The 20,278-nt window shown below is 38.5% G+C and overlaps 1 protein-coding gene across 1 annotated transcript; it reads left to right on the top strand.

Moving 5' to 3' along the window:
• Positions 1 to 7,396: 7,396 nt before the first annotated feature.
• On the top strand, positions 7,397 to 19,882 carry LOC307000541 (cadherin EGF LAG seven-pass G-type receptor 2-like; the record flags this gene model as incomplete). Its single annotated transcript, XM_079616183.1, has 25 exons — positions 7,397 to 7,504; positions 7,912 to 7,980; positions 8,957 to 9,123; positions 9,585 to 9,629; positions 9,726 to 9,815; positions 9,890 to 9,979; positions 10,257 to 10,364; positions 10,601 to 10,714; positions 10,796 to 10,889; positions 11,171 to 11,283; positions 11,382 to 11,555; positions 14,189 to 14,314; positions 14,409 to 14,660; positions 14,761 to 14,859; positions 16,005 to 16,177; positions 16,298 to 16,446; positions 16,613 to 16,920; positions 17,262 to 17,372; positions 17,597 to 17,788; positions 17,921 to 18,012; positions 18,412 to 18,576; positions 18,899 to 19,096; positions 19,482 to 19,577; positions 19,725 to 19,743; positions 19,859 to 19,882. The coding sequence occupies exons 1-25, from the start codon at positions 7,429 to 7,431 to the stop codon at positions 19,880 to 19,882; spliced, it is 3,144 nt and encodes a 1,047-aa protein (XP_079472309.1). The 5' UTR covers positions 7,397 to 7,428.
• Between the last annotated feature and the right edge of the window lie 396 nt (positions 19,883 to 20,278).

The following is a 20,278-nucleotide window of genomic DNA, read 5'->3' on the forward strand; positions in this document are numbered from 1 at the left end:
TTGCTATCTGCATTGGTTTGTTTTAAGATATCTAACTAAACATATTTCTTAACTTGTTAACAGAAACCCGGAATCCTTAGAGGTAAAACACCTTGCTGGATAATGACAGTTCATTAAGTATAATTTTGTCATTAAACATGGAATCTAAATACTTATTTGTGATTTTGTCCCATGTGTCATGTGTGTTTCCCAGGGTCAGGTTAGTGACAGATAATAGAGAATCTGAGAATGGAAATGATATCAGTGGAAACAGCATCTCTGCCCTCTGAAAACACCCTGATGGATCAAAGCTCCTCACTACTCCTCAGATGTCATGTGACTTTCACAATAACATACTCAAGTCACAACAGAGTAATAACACAAATTGTTACTTTTACTGATATACTCAATTAATGTGTATTCTGTAAAATGGTGGAAGAAAAGTTTGCAACATTTTTTTTATGAAGATGTATATTACACAGTTACTTTGAGAAGATTTGTCTCATTAAATTGTGAGTTAAGTCTGTTTATACAAGATATAGAGGTGGGCACAAATACATCAAAAACTATTTTGTTACAAACTACAAATACTGGCTCATGAAATGTAACAAAATAAAATATAAAATACAGATGTGATAAAATAGATAAAATACAAGTAATTAGTATTTTGAAAATACAAAAATACCCCCACAATATTCTTAAATCTTTTTTTATTACTGAAAGGTCAATAACACAAATATGAGAAATGTGTAAATTCAAAATGGCGAAGTAGCAAAATAAAAAAGCATGGGCATTTTACTAAATCTCTACAGGGCCTGAAAAATGGCATGTATAGCTAAGTTCACATCAATGGTGTGGTAGGCTGCCCTTTGTGTAATGTTGCTGTTTGAGCATAAACAACATCTGCAAAGTTACAACGCTCAAAGTTCAAAGGAAGATATTTGCTTTTATAGAAAAGAACTACAACAAACGGCTGATAGGTACACGACATTCCTCCCGGGTTAGTGACATCAGCAAGTCTAAAATGTACATAAGCCCCGCCCCCTGAACACACAGTCCATGTTGAGAAGAGGAAGAGTTGTTGTATAAGAGTACATTTGTGAGTCAGCTCAAACTTTAGCATGCGTCTTTTCACATGCAATAGAAAGTCACTCTGTGTGCATCTCACAACAGTTCCTATACGAGCGATTTATAGATTACCATGACAGAATATCATGATTGAAGATAGTTAACTCCACATCAGCAACATAAAGTCATCAACTAACCATTCACAGACGTCCTGTTGCTTCTACATGTTGTCACTTCTTCTTGAGTCTCTCCATCATTGTCTGACTCCGTTTTAACATTAAAGGCAGAACAGTTTCTGTCATTTTAGTGTGTGCGTGAGGTAATCGCAGCTGCTCTCACACACACACACACACACACACACACACACACACACAGGAGCTCTTGAAGCTCTGCCCTCTGTGCCGCTCATTTGCATTTAAAGAGCCAGGCACAAAACGGTGTGTTTTTGCAAATCCTCAAAAAGTGACAACTTTAACATGCTTTATAAAAAATATCTGTGGGGTATTTTTTGCTAAAACTTCACACACTCTCTGGGGACATCAGAGATTTATTTCACATCTTGTGAAAATGGCATTTTACCACCCCTTTAAAAGCAAAACGTGTTTGATGTAGGCTACGTAGCCATATTATCACCATTACTCTACTCGTGCCTTAAGGCTTGAATAAGCGTAGAGAGACATTTCCTCACCACTGGCTAAGGAAGGGGAAACAGCCATAAATCTATATTTATGTTATGTGCACTAACAGCTTTGAGGAACTTTATTGAAAGGTCAATAACAGAAATAGAAGCAATAACACAACATGCTACAAAAGAGAAAACTAAAGTCAAGTAAGTCAAGTCATCTTCATTTATATAGCCTTTTAACAATGTAGATTGTTTCAAAGCAGCTTTAAAGAGATAAACGTATAATTTAAGGTAACAGATTGTTTTGGCTTTATAGCGGTTCTTGAATAAAGATATTTTCCAGCTAAAGCCAGCCCCGACCGAAGTGATCATTAGTTATTAAATTAGGGGCCGCTAACTAGGACGACACCGTTTTTCTCTAAACAGACTTTAAACGCGAACCTGTGAGAAACGCCGATGGCACTCACGTGTATATCAAGAATTAATTATATAGTTATGTGCGTTTGAATATTGAAGGGTTGGTCAAAATCCCTTGTTTCTTCAGTTTTATATATATATATATATATATATATATATATATATATATCCTTTTGAATGCTTACATTACTTTTATACAAATCAATAATCAAATATATGTCAAGCTACAGTGCTTTACATGTCGTATTAAATGCATTCTTCCATATATATTTTCTCTAGAGAGCAATGCCATTTCTCTGCCTTTCTTCCTGAGGAGTAGGGGAGAGCGGGGCACAACCTAACGCATTTTGGTTTTGGCTCAATTATTTAAAAAATAATTAGGTTAGATTAATTATTTTTTTTACACAAGAAACATACACATCTCTGCTACAAATGAACACTTAAAGTTTTTTTCTAGGACCTTCCATTTTCGTACAGTTGCACTGAAAGTAACAGAAGTGCAAATGTTACAACTTACCCCATATGCGGGGTTAGTTGTAACAGACAGAGGGGTTAGTTGTAACACTTGTGTGTAACACACATAATTCAGTACTATTTTATCTGTATAGTTTGATATTGTTTGTACATCTGTATAGATAGATATCCATACATCCATCCCTCATCCAATCATCCTTCTATTATGGATCAATATCATGGATAGAGATATAGGAAAGGGCTGCACAGTTTTCCATGCAAAATTATTATTATTATTAATAGTAACAGTAATAATAATAAAAACAAGCTTAAAATCACATTTTAAAGTGTTTATTACATGAAAACAGGCAATATTTTTAATAAATAAACAAGTGATCAATATAGTAAACAAATCCCATAGCCTACAATATCGTGAACACTTGGCGGCTTAGTTGTAACACTGTGTTACAACTAACCCCGCTGTGTAAAAAATATTTTAAACCTAGCTAACAGTTGCTAGGAGTTGCTGACATGTTTCAAAATGGTGCCATGTTTTAGCCCAGTGGTTTTCAAAGTGGGGGCCGCCAGGGGGCGCCAGGGGGGCCGCAGAAAGTTGAAAGATTTTTTTTTTTTATATATATTTTAAAAATATATAAAAATGTATATTATTATGAGTATTGTTATGAAATAGCATTATAATAATTAGTCGCATATCTAAACATTAAACTTTTAATGGTAATCTTTCTGATTGGCTGGTACACCATCATGTAATCTGTCAGTGTAGCCTTGGTAACAACCGCCAGTGCTCAGCTATTAAGCTATTTATTTAGTTAGCTGGCTAGCTCTATCAAAATGGATAGATGGATAGCCCTCCCATTGATATTGATATTCTCTCTCTCTCTCTCTCTCTCTCTCTCTCTCTCTCTCTCTCTCTCTCTCTCTCAAAGATACACACACACACTCTTGTTAAGATCTCTCTCTTTTTCCATACAATGTTGAAATATATATACTATATATGAAGATCTGACATACAAATGTTATTATTACAACACCAATAAAGGTTCATGGATGTTCACAGATGTTTTATTTATTTATTTCTACATTTGCAATTGCCATAGTATTGTCGATGGGTTCAATAACACATCATGCGAAAGGGGGGCCTTGGCCAGAACCTAGTGGTATTTGGGAGGCCTTGTCATGGAAAAGTTTGGGAACCCCTGTTTTAGCCAACAAGACAGTGATTAAGGCAATATAAAGTTAGATTTGGTGACGTACACACACAACTCAGAAACAGAAAAATACGTATGATGAAAAAAAATACTAACATGGTGTCAAAACACTCTTTGTCCCGTATCTTCACAAAATATTACCAAAAATTTTCACAAATCCACGGGAGACCGTCTTCTGGCAGCGAGAGAAAAAGATCGTAAACACAACCCGCGTGACCCTGAGTAACTACGTAAAAGGTCCGTGTTACATTTAGCCCCGCGTTAGGTTGTGCCCCGCGCTCCCCTAAATGTTTTATTGCTATGTTTTGGTTAACTGGATTGATAATACGGAGCTCAAGCCTTCTTCAGCCTTAGTGTGATGTTATTTGGTGGTGTTCTGTGTGTGTGCGTTTGACTTACGTAGGCATTTGGGACACAACACAACACACATAGGTGTCCTCTTCTAACCTGCGAGGTCAACACTGACGATCGGCGACAGCTATCCTAACTAATGGCGATAGGCACATATATCTGCTCACATGTGTGAAATTGTTTAGACTTTTATGTTCTCTTAGCCAATCAGATGTATGATGATGCGATGCTTGCCCTTGCAAAATGGTATAATTGGTGTATGATTTTTTTGTAAGGTAGAGTTGGCTTGCGACCTCCTCGTGAGACTTTGACGCTCGCTCTACCGATGAAACTGCAAATATTCTTCAGTAAAAAAAAATATTTTTTATTGAACCTCACGACTCCTGGTCTTCTTTCTTCATATCTGGTCTCGGGTCCCTTAACTGTTACCCCCCTAACAATATATATGTGCAGGTTTGTAATTCCCTACAAACCAAGCCTTAACAAACTACTTAAATGTTGATACAGAATTTGATTTTATCACTTCGGGGTTGGTACGCGAGCCAAATTTCCCCACAACACTGTAAAAATGAAAACATAGATTTTATTTATATCTAATTAATAAAAATGAGGCAACAGATTACAAGCAATATTATTAATTAAATTTAACAAATTAGAATTGAGTAATAATTAATCAAATTAATTCCTTAAATGTTAACCATTTAAAATGAGTAAAAATTACAAAATATATGTTATTGCCAACATTGAAGACACCTGATGTTAACAAGCAGAATCACTGAAGGAGAAAACCATAATTAAAGTCACCATTATGGAGATCAGTGTGTGTTTTAGTTGGCCTCTTGACCCTTAAATTATTAACTTTAAGTTTTGTTTGGCTGCTGTACATGAGTTATACCAGCAGATGATGAACAAATAGAAAAGGTGATCTGATGGTGGATGGTGTTCTACGAACAGTGGCACAATGCTCTTTCAGTAAATGCAAAGCTAAACAGATGTGTTTTGAGTCTGGATTTGAATGTGGCTACAGTAGGAGCACACCTGAACCTGATCTCTTCTGGAAGCTGGTTCCAGCTGCGGCTGGCATAATAGCTAAAAGCGGACTCGCCGTGCTTTGAGTGAACCCTTGGTATTTCTAGTTGATGTGATCCTAATGATCTGAGTGTTCTGTTGGGTTTATATTCAGTGAGCATATCTGCAATGTATTGAGGTCCTAGGCCATTAAATGATTTATATACCAGTAATAATACTTTAAAATCAATCCTAAATGTGACTGGGAGCCAGTGTAAAGACCTGAGGACTGGTGTGATGTGCTCATATTTTCTGGTTCTGCTCAGGATCCTGGCGGCAGCGTTCTGTACGAGCTGCAACTGTCTTATGGTCTTTTTGGGAAGGCCAGTGAGGAGTCCATTACAATAATCCACCCTGCTGGTGATGAAAGCATGCACAAGTTTTTCTAAGTCCTGACTGGAAACAAAGCCTCTAATTCTTGCAATATTTTTCAGATGATAGTATGCTGATTTAGTTATTGCTTTGACATGACTACTGAAGCTAAGGTCTGACTCTAGAGACACACCGAGATTCCTGACTTGATTTTTAGTTGTTTGACCTCTGGAGTGAAGGTATGCGTTCACCTTGAGAACTTCATCTTTGTTTCCAAACACAATGACTTCAGTTTTGTCTTTGTTTAACTGAAGAAAGTTTTGGCACATCCAACTGTTTACTTCATCAATGCATTGGAACAGGGAGTCAATGGGGCTGTAAGCGTTAGGCGATAGGGCTAAGTAGATCTGTGTCGTCTGCATAGCTGTGGTAAGAGATTTGGTTCTTTCTCATTATTTGGCTCATTGGAAGCATGTACAGGTTGAATAGGAGTGGCGCAAGAATTGAGCCTTGAGGGACTCCGCATGTCATGGATGTCCACTCAGACTTATGGGGCCCTATTTTAACGATCTGAAACGCAAGTGTCAAAGTGCAAAGCGCAAGTAACTTTGTGGGCGGATCCCGGCGCTGTTGCTATTTTCCCGGCGAGATAAATGACTCTTGCGCCCGACGCAAATCTAAAAGGGGTTGGTCTGAAGTAGCTTCATTATTCATAGGTGTGGTTTGGGCGTAACGTGAAATAAACCAATCAGAGCGTCCTCTCACATTCCCTTTAAGAGCAGACGCGCTTGTTTCATGGCAGATCGCTACTATAACGGCGGATTTGCCGGCGCACGCCAGGAGCGGTTCACAGCCGAGGAAACCGACGTTCTCGTCAGGGCCGTAAAACACAGAGAAGTGACATTGGGGATGATGGGAGAAACCCACCCAAATTAGCTTTGGTTAAACAGGCGTATAGTAAATGTGTAGCCTAATCTAGATTTTTTTATTTTTTTTATCTAGATAGATCTTATCACATCTTCACGGACACAACAATGATTTCCCTTGTGTGTTAATATTTTTCCTTGTAATAATGTATGATTTGCAAAAATGAAAACTGCTGCATCTGTTTTTAGAGAATCAAAGTGGATGCGCCTTAACATTATGGCCAAAACACGCGCCCTTAAAATACCATATCACTAACGCGCAACGCGCCACTGTCTTTAGACAGTTTTTTTCCTGGTCAATGGCGCAATTGCTTTCTAAAACTGGAAAATAGCACCATGGAAGTTTTGCGCCGGAACACGCCTCCTCTTTTTGCTGAACCGCCCCCGCGAGCGCAAGTTCATTCCCTAATTTACAGACGTGCGTCTGTGGAGGGAAAAGTCCGCTGTGCGCGGGTGCAGAATAGGAATGATACATGCGTCGGTGATCAAAGTCAATTGCGCTGGGTGCAAGATAGGGCCCATGGTCTCCTATACTCACATAATAACCTCTCGCTTCTAAGTATGACCTGAACCATTTTAGGACTATCCCAGAAAGCCCCACCCAGTTTTCCAGCCTGTCAAGAAGTATGTTGTGATCAACAGTGTCAAATGGTACACCCGGGAATAGACCCGAGAATAGATCCGGGTGACTGAAATCTTTGCATGAGGAGGAATGGTAGAACAAGATAAAGTAAAGGTAATTACAAAGTTCATAGGTTTAAAATCTCAGATGTCCTCTGATAAACTCAAACATGAAACTACTTCCAGAAAATCCCTCCCACGTCACTCCTTATTATTGACCTTTATGAAGCACCTTTGATACTTGCTTACACCATCTGTTTACTTGTATATGGTATACAATAAGGAACAGCTCAGAGAAATTATACAAGAAATTATACAAGGATTATTCATTCTCTTCACTTCATTCGCTTCATAATACAGGCGGCACTGACAGTGAATTATGGAAAAAAATGATTTATTCACTATTTTATTTATTTTAGCTTGTCTTCATGTCCACAGTGCTAGGAGTGCTATTGGTAAGTCAAATTTATAACCAGCTAAAGTATACATTTTAAATTAAAACATTTGGATGTGAGGTCTAACTTGCTTTTATATTTAGTTAGGCCTGCTATACTAAATATATATATATTATATATAAGTAAAATGCTTGTCAGGATTTAATAGAAAACCGCTTCATTCAGTAATATAAGTAAAATGATTTAAGATTAAATGACACGAGTTTGAACATTGGCGTATTCATTTTACAATCAGAGATTAGAATGACAACTGTCTGTTCACTTTCCATGTCACCAGCATAATGAAAATTCAAATTAATTTTAAAACTGTGTGCTCAGTGTGATTTAGTGTATTTTGTGCTACCATGTTCAGGCTTTAAGACCAATGTCTTGTTTGTCCTAAAAGCAATGGCTTGTTTCTGTTTAAGGAACCTCAGAGATAAACTGTGCAACTGGAACCGATCTCAGAGTTGGGGAAATCCAGGAGAGATATGAAGGTGAGAAAAGTCCACAATATTAGATGCTGCTTTTCACATTTGAAAGAAAAAAAGAAAAGAAAAAAATCAAACCTTTATTTACTTTATTTCAATGTAAATTATATTTGTATTGAAACAGCTCATATAAAATAGCCTAGCAGTGTTGGGAAGGTTACTTTGGAAATGTAATAGCCAACCCGATCACGACTAATTCGTACGAATTCATACGACCTCGCTTATACGAATTTGTATGATTTTTGCTAAATCGTACATATTTTACGAGTTGCGAATTCGTTTGGCCTACCCCTGACCCCGCCCCTAAACCTACCCGTCATACGAATCATCCACATTTTACTCACTCGTACGAATTGGTTGTGAGATAGCGTTGTAATAGCTTACAGATTACAAGTTACCCTATTTAAAATGTAATAAGAAGTGTAACTATTTCAATTACTTTATTAAAGTAATGTAAATGATTAAATTTGATTACTTTTTGATTACTTTTAACATTTCCAGCACTGGTACACATTTTCACTCGCCATGGTGGAAACTCTTGTAGCCTAAAGAACCAATCAAAAGCATCAGAATAACATCGCTTTACTAAACGGCATTTAAATAGCAGAAGACATCGTACACATCAACAACGGGCAACGCAACACATTAATATTATTCAACATATCCTAGCTTTTTACAGAATACATTCAGATGTAACCTCCTTTGTAATCGTTAACATTTTCTTAAGTAGGATAACTGTAATTTAATTACACATCTTTTCTCGGTACTGTAACCGATTAGAGTTACATTTATTTTGTAATTAAATTACGCAACTCAGTTACATGTAACTTACTAGTAACTCCCCAACAGTAAAAAAAAAAACTATGTGGTCATTTAAAATGCCTTTGTTTGTGAATATTAAGAGTAATGCAAGAACAATTATGCCATTATCTAGCATTTATGTTTAGATTGTGTCAGAATATGTATTTGATCTGGCCTTCAGGAGATGTAGAGATTATCACTAATATCGGACCTGATGATCATCTGGTGCTGGAGTCACATCATCTCTTTCCCATTGGTGTAACATTTCTGGAGCTGGTTTACTCTAATGGAGACTCAACCGCTACTGTACGAACCATCAAACCACTGGACGCTGATGTACTAAAGGAGGTTTGTCCCTCACTGATCCACACACATATACACTGCAAAACATGTTTTGTCAGTTCAAGAAAATTTACTTCATGTGGTAACATCTACAAAAACTGGTAATGTTGAAATGACATAAATTATTTAAGATTATTACTGAGTTCTACAAAGGTTTTACTGAAGCATAACTGTCAGCAGATATAACCTGATTTCTCAGTTTGATATAATCTTTTTTATTTTATATGATGAAAGTCCTTTTCCACCACTCAAAAAAATATATTCATTACCCTTTCTTTACATACAATTTAATTTAATTTACATTATTTATTACATTTTTGTTCATCCAACCTAATTTAAAAATAAATTTACTAAGGTTTAAGCGCCCACCACTGGCTTAGGCATAGTTAATTGTATTCAATTTAATTTTTTTATATCATAAAGAAATGAAGTGCCACATGTCTCTTTGTGTGTTTCATTTCTTCTAGACAGGAGGGATTTTGTATTATTCACTCGCTTGCCCAAACCCGGCGGTAAGTTTAAAAAAAATGAAGTTATCAAATTATTCAATAAGACAAAAGTATTCAGCACATAAACCTTCACTATAAAGTCTTCATTTTCCATTTCAGCTGAAAAACATCAGGACGTTAAAAGTTCTGGATGTCAATGACAATCCTCCGATCTTCCAGAATAAAACATACAGCGCCGCAGTGTCAGAGGTGTGTGTAATGTCACATCTTTATACAGCAGAAGTGTGTTTGGTTCTCTGTGTAAACTGTGTGTTTTGCTCCAGGCGACAGCTGTGGGTACAGATGTGCTCAGTGTGAAGGCTGAAGATGCAGATGCCTCCACAGAAAACAGCAATATTATATATTCTATACTGGTAAATCATGAATGATTCTCATATTTTTGTATAATGTCATACTAGGTTCCACAAAACTGCATTACTAGTGTCAGGCACTAGATATAGTTACATTTTCAACAGGACTGTCAATCAATTCTTGTATTTAATCATACCTAATCTCATGGTATTTTTAATAGTTTTATCCATGCAGATTGTTTTAAAGGATAGGAAACTAAATAATATATTTAATTAGTCAGTAAGCACAGCTTGTGTCCTAAGATTTCATTTTAATCCATCACTTCCCCTCTTTAAACAGCCTCCATCACCAGATGATTTTGAAGTGAGGAGTGACGGAAACATCAGGTTGAAACAGCGTCTGAACTACAACATTGCTCAACAGTACATCTTCACTGTGCAAGCTAAAGTAAAGACACACTCTCTGACATCCTACAACATCCAGATTACTTTGATCACTAAACTTCAAACTTTCTTTAGTAGTCTATTCCTCTTTAAAAGAATAGTTTACACAAAAATGAAATCTTGAGCAACACAAAAGAAGATGTTTTGCAGAATGTTTTCATACAATGAAAGTGAATGGGGACCATGAACAAATGACAAAATTTGAAGGTAGATAGTAATAAAAACTTATGTTTTTTTCAGGATATAGGAGATCTCAATGACACCACAACGGTTACAATAACAGTTGAAGATTTTGACAATCTAAACCCTTATTTTGATCACAGTCTCTACAACGCATACATTGAGGAAAATCAGGTAAATGATGTCACGATCAATATTTAAACGCATGTCTGATCAAACAAATTAACTCTCAATGTCTTTTCTGTCCATGCACAGATTGGACAGTTTTCAAACGTCACTCCTGATGCCATAAAAGCTCAAGATGGCGACACGGGCATCAACGAGCCTGTACTTTACAGCATAACCGCAGGTGCTGAAGATTTACAACACACTTACATGACATGAGTCCTAATCTATAACCTCCTCCACCCGTTTCCACATAAAGTTTCTCTGTAGATGTGTGAGAGCTAGAGGTGAAACGCTGATTTTAAATCTGATAATATAGAAAGACCAAACTATAGTCAAGCACTTGTGATAAAACAAGCACTTTACACACCTAATAATACACTTCTATTTGAATGAATAAATGTACTCATATTCTATATTAAGTTTCTGATAATAACACAGCAAATATCCACATTTCTGTTCTAGTCTTTCCAAATGAATATCAGAGAAATTTTGAAATTAATCAAAACAGTGGAGTCATCTCTGTGACAGCGGCACTAGACAGAGAGGAGATCGGACAGATAACTGTTCACATACAGGTATCAAGACGTTTCTGCAGACATTCATAAAAACCATTAGGCTGATGTTATGAATCGGAAGAGATTATATTTTCTAATCATCAATTCCTCATAAACAGGCAACTCAGCAGGATGATGCCAGTAAGACGGCTAACGCTGTGGTGTCCGTCACCATTGAGGATTTGAATGACAACCCTCCGAAATTTGACCAGGATGTGTACACAGCATCTATTCTGGAAAATTCACCACAGGATCAGTTTGTGCTTCAGACTAGAGTCACCGATCCAGACCTGGTACTGTTCCTGAAAACATCACTGTCTGTTTGTAAAGTAATATAATTATTGTGAGATTCGAGGCGTGCTGTATTGTGAATAAGTCGCGGCTGAAGGACATTGGCGTCCTGCCTACAACACCTTCAGCCGTGACTTATTCACAATACAGCAGGCCTCGAATATCTTATTGCTTTTACAAAAAGGTTACCACACAATACAAGTATTTAAACCAAAAATGTATATATCAATGTTACTTTTTTTAAAGTAAATTCATTCAATGCTATTCTTCCGCTAAAAATCGTTCCTGACAGTGACAGTAAATGGCAAGAGAATGACGTAACATGCCTCATCTTGTGCAGCTCAAATATAAACAGAAAATAGTTATCTGATAATAGTTATCTAAATAGTAAAAGTCATCTGCTGTATTTTTTTAAACACCATATATGATATCTTCTCATACATATATCTGCTTATCATGAGAAATCTCTCATCATGAGAAAACATCTGTTTTCTGTCTAGTTTAAAACAGAATGATTCGCTACACAGTACGAGTTTGCGACGTTTTTAATAGAAAACTATTAAATACAGTCACGTTCCTTCCGCACTTCGGAAACTGTGGGCTTCCACACTGACACGCGCACGCAACAACGTATCTCCCATAAGAGAAGAACATAACAGTCCCTCATAATTCATTACATAAATAATAAACAGTTAATTTAGCTGAAATACATAATACATGGAACTATATTGAGAGGTAAACAGATCTACCTGCGAGTCTCTAAAGCGCCTCCAAATCAGCTGGACCGTCTGGGGATGGAGTCTCCTTTCTCCCGGAAGCACAGGCTGTCGTGAGAGCTCGTCGGCTGTGCGATTGAGCACTCCTGGGATGTGAAGTGACCTCAGATGCTTCTGACTACAGAAGAGGAGATGGGGGTCGAGTTGCATCATGTGAGGGGAATGTAGACCACCCTGACGGTTGATGTATGCAACGGTCGCAGTGCGGTCCGTACGGATCAGTACATGCTTGCCCAGTAGCAGCCCTTTGAGGTGGCGCAGCGCAAGACGTACTGCCGAGGCAGTTGATGTGCCAGTGCAGTTGGGGACCCGTCCATAGTCCCGAGACTGGACACTTGTTCTAGGGGAACTTCTGAAGGTTTGGCAACAGTGCGAGGTCATGGAAACCCGGCACATGCCGCTCTGCCATGCCCATATCGGGACTCGGTCGTGAAGCCAGTGTTGAATATTCTCCAGTGTTCTTCATATGAAGCCTCATATGAAGAAATCCCAGCGGCGTTACTACGGCTGTCATTTGCCCCAGGAGCCTCTGAAATAATTTCAGAGGGGCCGCTGTCCTGCCTTTGAACGAATTCAAGCAGTTCAAAACTCACTGTACACAGCAGTCATTGAGGTAGTTGAGAAAGCGAACAACACGTTCTCTCAGGGGAACAATGGCCGCCTCTGCGACCTTCGTATAGACGCGAGGCGACAGGGACAGACCAAAGGGAAGGAATTTGTACTGAAATGCCCGCCCTTCTAACGCAAAACGTAGAATAGGTCTGTGTCGAGGGAGAATCAAGACATGAAAGTACGCATCGTTCAGGTCGATCGATGGAAAACCAATCTCGGGGACGGGGGCATTTGAAAATGTGTTTCTGTGTCAACATTTTGAACAGGAGCGATTCAAAACTCACAGGTTCAAGATCGGTCGTAACCTACCGCCTTACTTGGGTACAATGAAGTACGGGCTGTAGAAGCAGGTCTTCATATCGGCTGGAGGAACCAGCTCAATCGCGTAATCCTCAGTTCAACAGTGCTTTTAGCCGAAGTAGACTGGATCTGGTGGCCACCAAATCCAGAACCAGAATGGGGAATAGAAGCGAAGGGCAAATATGCGATGCATCCTCTTCCGTGTTTATACCTGTTGGATGCAAAACCAGCATGCCAATGTGCATTGGCTTGTTTAGTTACACTCGAAGTGGATTGGTCTCTCAAGCAAGATCCCAACTCGTCGGTTCACTGACCCGTTGGATGTTGGGAGTGACCGACTGAAAGGGAACTAAGCGTTTTATAATCGTTATTAAACTTCAGCATTTCCAAACTCCAAACTCTTATAGTATTCAAGCAACATCCACCGTCTGTCTGTGTAGTAACTGCCTAGAAATGCCCTTGCAACCTCTCAAAATAATTTAGCAACAACCTAACAATCACCAGAAAACACTAGCAACCACATAGCAACACCCTTCTTATATACACCCTGCTAAGCAGTTGTAAAGGTGTTCTAGATTGTTGCAATGCTGTTTCCATGCACGGGTGACTCATCACTCTTGCATAATGACCACATAGCAACCACTCAGAATACATTTGCATTTTCTTAGGAACCCTCAGCTACTTCCCAGAACACTCTAGCAACAACTTAAAACCTAGTAACATCTTAGCTACCCCAGCAACAAATTGGTAGAATTCCCTACCACCTAATCAGAACAGTTTAGCAACAGCTTAGTCATGGAAGTATACAAGGAATATCTCTTCTAACTACTAAAGTATGTAAACAACACAAGATCTAAATCACCTTAAAATGTAAAGTTCCATGTAAGGTTTTGTCAAGCTTATTTGTTTTGATGTACTTACCTTTTTTTCATTTTCTCTCCGATTAGGGTGGGTTCTCTAAAGGTCACTTTATCATGGATAACAGTACCTTCGTTATCAACAGTCAAGGAATAATATCACTCCGGAGCGACGCCACCTTGGATAGAGAAACTGTAAACAATTACACCATACAGGTACAAAGCAAATCACATTCATTTCTTAAATCCAGCTATTTATGTTCAGGATGACTATTCATTCTGATTGGGATGCTTGCATTGTCTTTCTCAGGTTGTAGCTGTAGACCAGCCTGTCGATGGTTTAAGCTCCACAGCTCAGGTCATCATCACTGTTCTGGACGTCAACGACAACAACCCACAATTCCTTCCCCTCCCAGAGACCATTGAGATTCAGGAAGGTGTGTACACACCCTCATCACCTGGAGAGGTGTGCCAAATCTCAGCCACAGACGCTGACAGCGGAGACAACAGACGTGTCAACATCACTACTTACTCTTACAGCAAATTCTTCAGCTTCAGAGATGTGAGGACATGAACCTATTAACATGACCATGTATTGTCAGATGTTCAGATCTTATTTAAATAAAAAATTAAAAAATAAATTATTTCATTCTCATTGTTAGGATGGGACTCTACTAGCTATCGAGGAGCTGGATCGAGAGACACAGGATGTGTATGATGTGGTCATTGTTGCTATGGATCATGGGATGCCACAGGGAAATGTAATTTATTACAATTTTTATGATTTCCATGATGCGACCTTGTACTTCAATAAAGTTTTGAGTCTGTTCATGGACTTCAAGTGCATATTGCAAGTGTAGAAAAAAATTACAAGAACTCGAAATGCAAGCTCCAATCTGTTCATCAGGCTTTATGCAATATAGGGAAGTCAGAGTGTAAATATCTGCCAGGATACAAATCTTGTTCCAAGAAAGTAGAAGTTGCTTGGTTTTCCAGAGTTCGCAAGTTTCATGGAACCGAATTTTTAAAAGACTTTGTAGGATTTTGTTTAAGGCACAAAGTAACACATAATCTAGATGACATAGAACAGGGGTAGGCAAATCCAATTCCTTGACTAACTAAATCAAAACAAATCAAACTCTCCTAAACATCTGGTACGTGTGGGATCCACGTGTAGCAGATGTGGGCCAGATCTGGACCAACACTATGTTGCTGTCTGGGAGGTGTGTTGGAGCAGGGTGGGAACTGAACTCTGCTGAAAGGTTGCTCTCCAGGATCAAGGTTGCATAACCTTGCTCTAAAGCAGGTGTGTCCAAACCTGCTCATGGAGAGCCAATGTCCTGCAGAGTTTAGATTCTACCAGCCCCAACACACTTGATCAAATGTTTCTAGTAACCCTGAATACCTTGATTACCTGGTTCAGGTTTATTTGGTTGGAGGATTGGAGCTAAACTCTGCAGGATGGTTGCTCTCCAGGATCAGGGTTGGCTACCAATGCTCTAAGGCAGGGGTTCTCAACTCTCCTCCTCAAGGTCCACTTTCCTGCAGGATTACTAGAAAGTCCAGATGAGTTTGATAAAGGTTGGAGCTAAATTCTGCAGGAAAGTGGATCTCGAGGCCAGAGTTGAGAAGCCCTGCTATAAAGGTTACATACCAAAATTACACATAGCAAAATGGCAAACCCCAGGCAGATGTTTTTTTTTTTTTTTTCATTATTATTATTTTGCGCAGATGTTCTAAGTGGGCTACTCTTGACAAACATTTTGCACTGTGGATCCAATGCTTTTTCAATATTCAAAGCTCTAGATATCTGATACTAGTACAATTCTTAGGCTAGATACTAGACATTGCCAATATTAACTTTTGGTCTGTAATACAAAGGGTTGCTTGGGTTCATTTTCTGCAGAACATCACCACAGTGAGGGTCAATATCACAGATGTCAATGACAACGCTCCAGTTTTCAGCTCTGACACCTACAGCAAAAGCATTCTGGTTAAAGACGCCAAGGTTGGCGAGGTGCTGCTGACGCTCTCGGCCACAGATAAAGATGCTGGAAGCAACGCGGTTATTAGCTACAGGTAAGCTTAAGCTAACTAAACTTCCATTTCTTTAGGATCAATAATATGAAGGCTAAGCCATGGACACCCTTACCTACATAACTCCTTTAAGACAGATGCATGAATGTTGTGTTTCTGTAGTTTCTCTGAAGACTCCTCAATGGTTGCACTGGATGCTGAAACAGGAAACATCACTTTGACCTCTGACCTTAGCGAGGTCACAGAAGACACGCTGCTAAATCTCACTGCTAAAGCGACAGATCATGGAACACCACCAGAATCTGATGAAGGTTTGGGATTGGTTTACGTAATATTCCTTTAGTGATTCTGGTGTTAAAACAATGCAGATAATGTGAGCAAATAAACAAATCTTATTGGGAGCGGTTAATTCCCCCTTCAGTATTCAAATCTTATCTGATAAACATGTCAAGATTAACATCTTTTTTCTCTCTATAGCCGAAGTCTTGATCTACTTCAAAATTGCCTCTCTCACTGAGACTGTGAGTTTTGAAAGCTCCTCCTACAAATTCACAATAAAGGAGAATGAACCTGTGGCCTCAACAGTGGGGAAGGTCAAGGCATTAGCGAGTAGTCCACTGATTACGGTCAGCTATAACATGAAGTCACATGAGGATGTCTTCTCTGTGGATGGTGAGGGAACCATAAAAGCTCTCAGGCCGCTGGACAAGGAGAAAGAGGAGTGGTACATCCTCACAGTAGAAGCCATAGACACCAGAACTCCTGCAAACAATGCAGAGACAACGGTATTATCCTTACTTTAAATTAAGGCCAGAAACAAACTCTACAAAAGTACGAAATTTATGTTCATTCATAATGTACTCTGTTATAAGTATAAAATGTGTTAATGCTTGCTTTATCCCCCATTAAAGCAACACTGGCAATGCAATTTGCATCGCATTTGCATTCTAACAGATTTCAAAATGCAATGATACAAGCTTGTGCCGCTAGAAGTGTTTGCGTTCACATACTGTGCTTACATAGAGTATGTTTCTGGCCTTACTGTTCAAGTATGTCAAAGGCAAAGTTTCTCTCCTTAAAGAAAGCTGGCACAGAAATTTGACTTTCTTTCTCTCACAATCTTCAGGTCAACGTTCAGGTTGAGAACGTGAATGAGGCTCCTGTGTTTGACGCTGAAATATATAAAGCAGAAATTTTCAGTATCTCTCCATACAAATTCCCTATAGTGAAGGTCCAGGTGAGTGTGGCTGGGCATATTCATCATAAGTTATAAGTGCAATGGATGTACTCAGATCTATTTTGTAATTAGTGGTGTTCACTAAGGCAAACATTACTGTTACTGCTATTGCTCATACTAAGGGGCTAGTGATTTGTTAAGACCCTTGACCCTTGTTAAGACCCTCCCTAAGACCCTGATTTTTTGTAGTTAAACTGTTTGAAATGTGGTCATGTGTCCCTCAGGCATCGGACCCTGATGTGGGCGAGAGCTCAGAACTGCAGTATTCCCTGCTGGAGTCCACAACTCTGCTGGATGTTGAGACAAGCACTGGTCAGGTCTACGTACTGGATGCATCCAGTTTTAAAGACAGTCTGGTCACCTTTCATGCTAAAGCCACTGATAAACATGGACTGTTCACGACTACAACAGTACAGGTGAGCAGAAACAGAGAGAAAAAAGAGAAAGCTTTTGAAAGACTCTTTCAAATTACCAATTTTGATTGAGAAAAGAGCAGTAAAATAGAGCAGTCAACCCAAAGATTGCATTCTTGTGTTTGCCACCTGCAGATCGAAGTGAAAGAAATTGCTCAACGTGACAGCGTAATCTCACTAAACCAGCCCGTATACATAGTGGAGAAAAAGATACCAGAGATGGAAGAGTGAGTAATCTATGTTCGTTATTGAAAGCATTTTTCAGTAATGTTTTTTGATATAAGACTGTAAGTGGAAACATGTTTAAGGTTTAATTAACCCCAAATAAATATAAACATGTATTATTTTACTCACCCTTGTGGCATTCCTAACCTGTGTGCTGCTATGTTTTCATTGAAACACACAGAAAAAAATGTTTGTATAGTTTTTTTTCAATAAGACCAAAAAAGCATAATAAAAAAGTAGTGCATATGACTTGTGGGCTGTATTTCCAAGTCTTCCGCATAATTTACTTTGTGTATAGAACAGACTGAAATATACGCCATTATTTACAGAAAAGCTTCTTCTCTACTGAGCTGTTAAATCAGGGTATTTTGTGTTCTATCTATTGTGTGTGTTTTCCTCAGTTCCATGGGGAAAGTTTTAGGCTGGACTGTGAAAATCCTCAGTGTGAGAGCCGAGGGTGGGAATGAGATGCGCACCATTCCTAGAGAATCTACAGACAAGACCTACGTCAGTTTCATCGCCATGGACTCCAGTGGAGCGGTCATCCAAGCCACGGTGGTCAAAGAGTAAGTTGAACTAACATCAGTTTATTCAGACTAATCTAATGTGAAAGTTGATGTGCACATTTGTAAGTAACATGTTAACAATAAATAGAGTTATAATGGTTGTAGCCTTCTGGTCAGTTCTCTGACTTTAAATTGGTTATAATTGTAATGTTATAAAATTAATCTGGAAAAATATGAAAAAAATAATGTATGTGCATTAACAAAAACATATACTCTCCAGTCTTCACGTTTTCCTCTTTCCTGCTTGCCTGAATTACATCTATTCTATATAATTAGGATGAGAGTGTTATGGGCAGCATCTAAAATATCTTCACTCCCACAGGAAACTGAACAGTGAGCACAAAGATTTAACGTTTGAGCTGGAGAAGGTTTTTGGTCCTGGTTTGGTAATCAAAGTGGAGGACAGTTCTGGAGACTCTGGAGAATCCAGTCAAGCCGCCACAACCGCTCTCATCGCTGTCAGTGTTGTGCTGGCTGTACTCAGTGTGACTTTAGCGTCGACAATTATCTATCTTGTCAAGTAAGTTATTGACTGGTCATGTAACTGCATATCTATCTATCTATCTATCTATCTATCTATCTATCTATCTATCTATCTATCTATCTATCTATCTATCTATCTATCTATCTATCTATCTATCTGTCTGTCTGTCTGTCTGTCTGTCTGTCTATCTATCTATCTGTCTATCTTCTTTAAGACAACATGAAATCAGGATTGATTAAATAGTCTGTTCTGTTTCACCTGTACTATACAGCTTTCCTAAAATACCGTACCGTAATGTAATGCCAGTTGTCTTTATAGTGATAAAGTTGAACATTGCTCATGGTTTAGGGGTATTTTTTTTCAAAGTGAAGAAAATTAATGTTTGATCAATTAGTTATAATACATATGTTTGCTGCCTCAGGAAAAAGGGCAGCGATTCTGACAGACAGACTTTAAATACTCTCATTGATTTACCTGAAAAGAGAAGAAGTCTTGACACCCTTGCTGACTTCAACACGTAAGTGTCAAAATATTGTTAAAGATCTGATACAAATCATTTGAAAAGATTGTTCTCAAATACAAAATATGCATCAGTTGCCATGTTTTATCTGCATTGATTTGTTCTGAGATGTTTGACTAAACATGTTTCTTCTTTTGTTAACAGAAACCCAGAATCCGGAAAGGTAAAGCATCTTGCTGTAGCGGCTAACTCATGGAGTATAATTCATTAAGTATAATTTTGTCATTAAACATGGAATCTAAATTCTTATTTGTAATTTTGTCCCATGTGTTTCCCAGGATGAGGTTAATGAGACATTTTGACAGAGAATCTGAGAATGGAAGTGATATCAGTGGAAACAGCATCTCTGAAAACACCCTGATGGACCAAAGCTCCTCACTTCTTCTCAGTGGTGTAAAACACTTAGTGAGATGCCTTTGTAAGCAGCATTTAAAAGGTTGAGTTCCCAAAATGGAGGAAACAACACGAGTATCAGGGCTTCTTAAGACAGAAACCAGGCTCTGGGCTTCAGCATTACAGGATTAACATCTTTGATCATGTGTCCTCAGCCGTCATGTGACTCTCACAATAATAAACTCGAGTCACAACCAAGCGGCGACCTTCCGGTCTCTCTCTCTTGAATCTAACAGGGAAGTGACTTAAGCTGCAATTCATCGACTGACCGCTAGAGACAGGCTCCAAAAGAGAGTCAATCCCAT

Source organism: Phoxinus phoxinus (assembly GCF_949152265.1).
Source record: "Phoxinus phoxinus genome assembly, chromosome: 6".
Classification (NCBI taxonomy): Eukaryota; Metazoa; Chordata; class Actinopteri; order Cypriniformes; family Leuciscidae; genus Phoxinus; species Phoxinus phoxinus.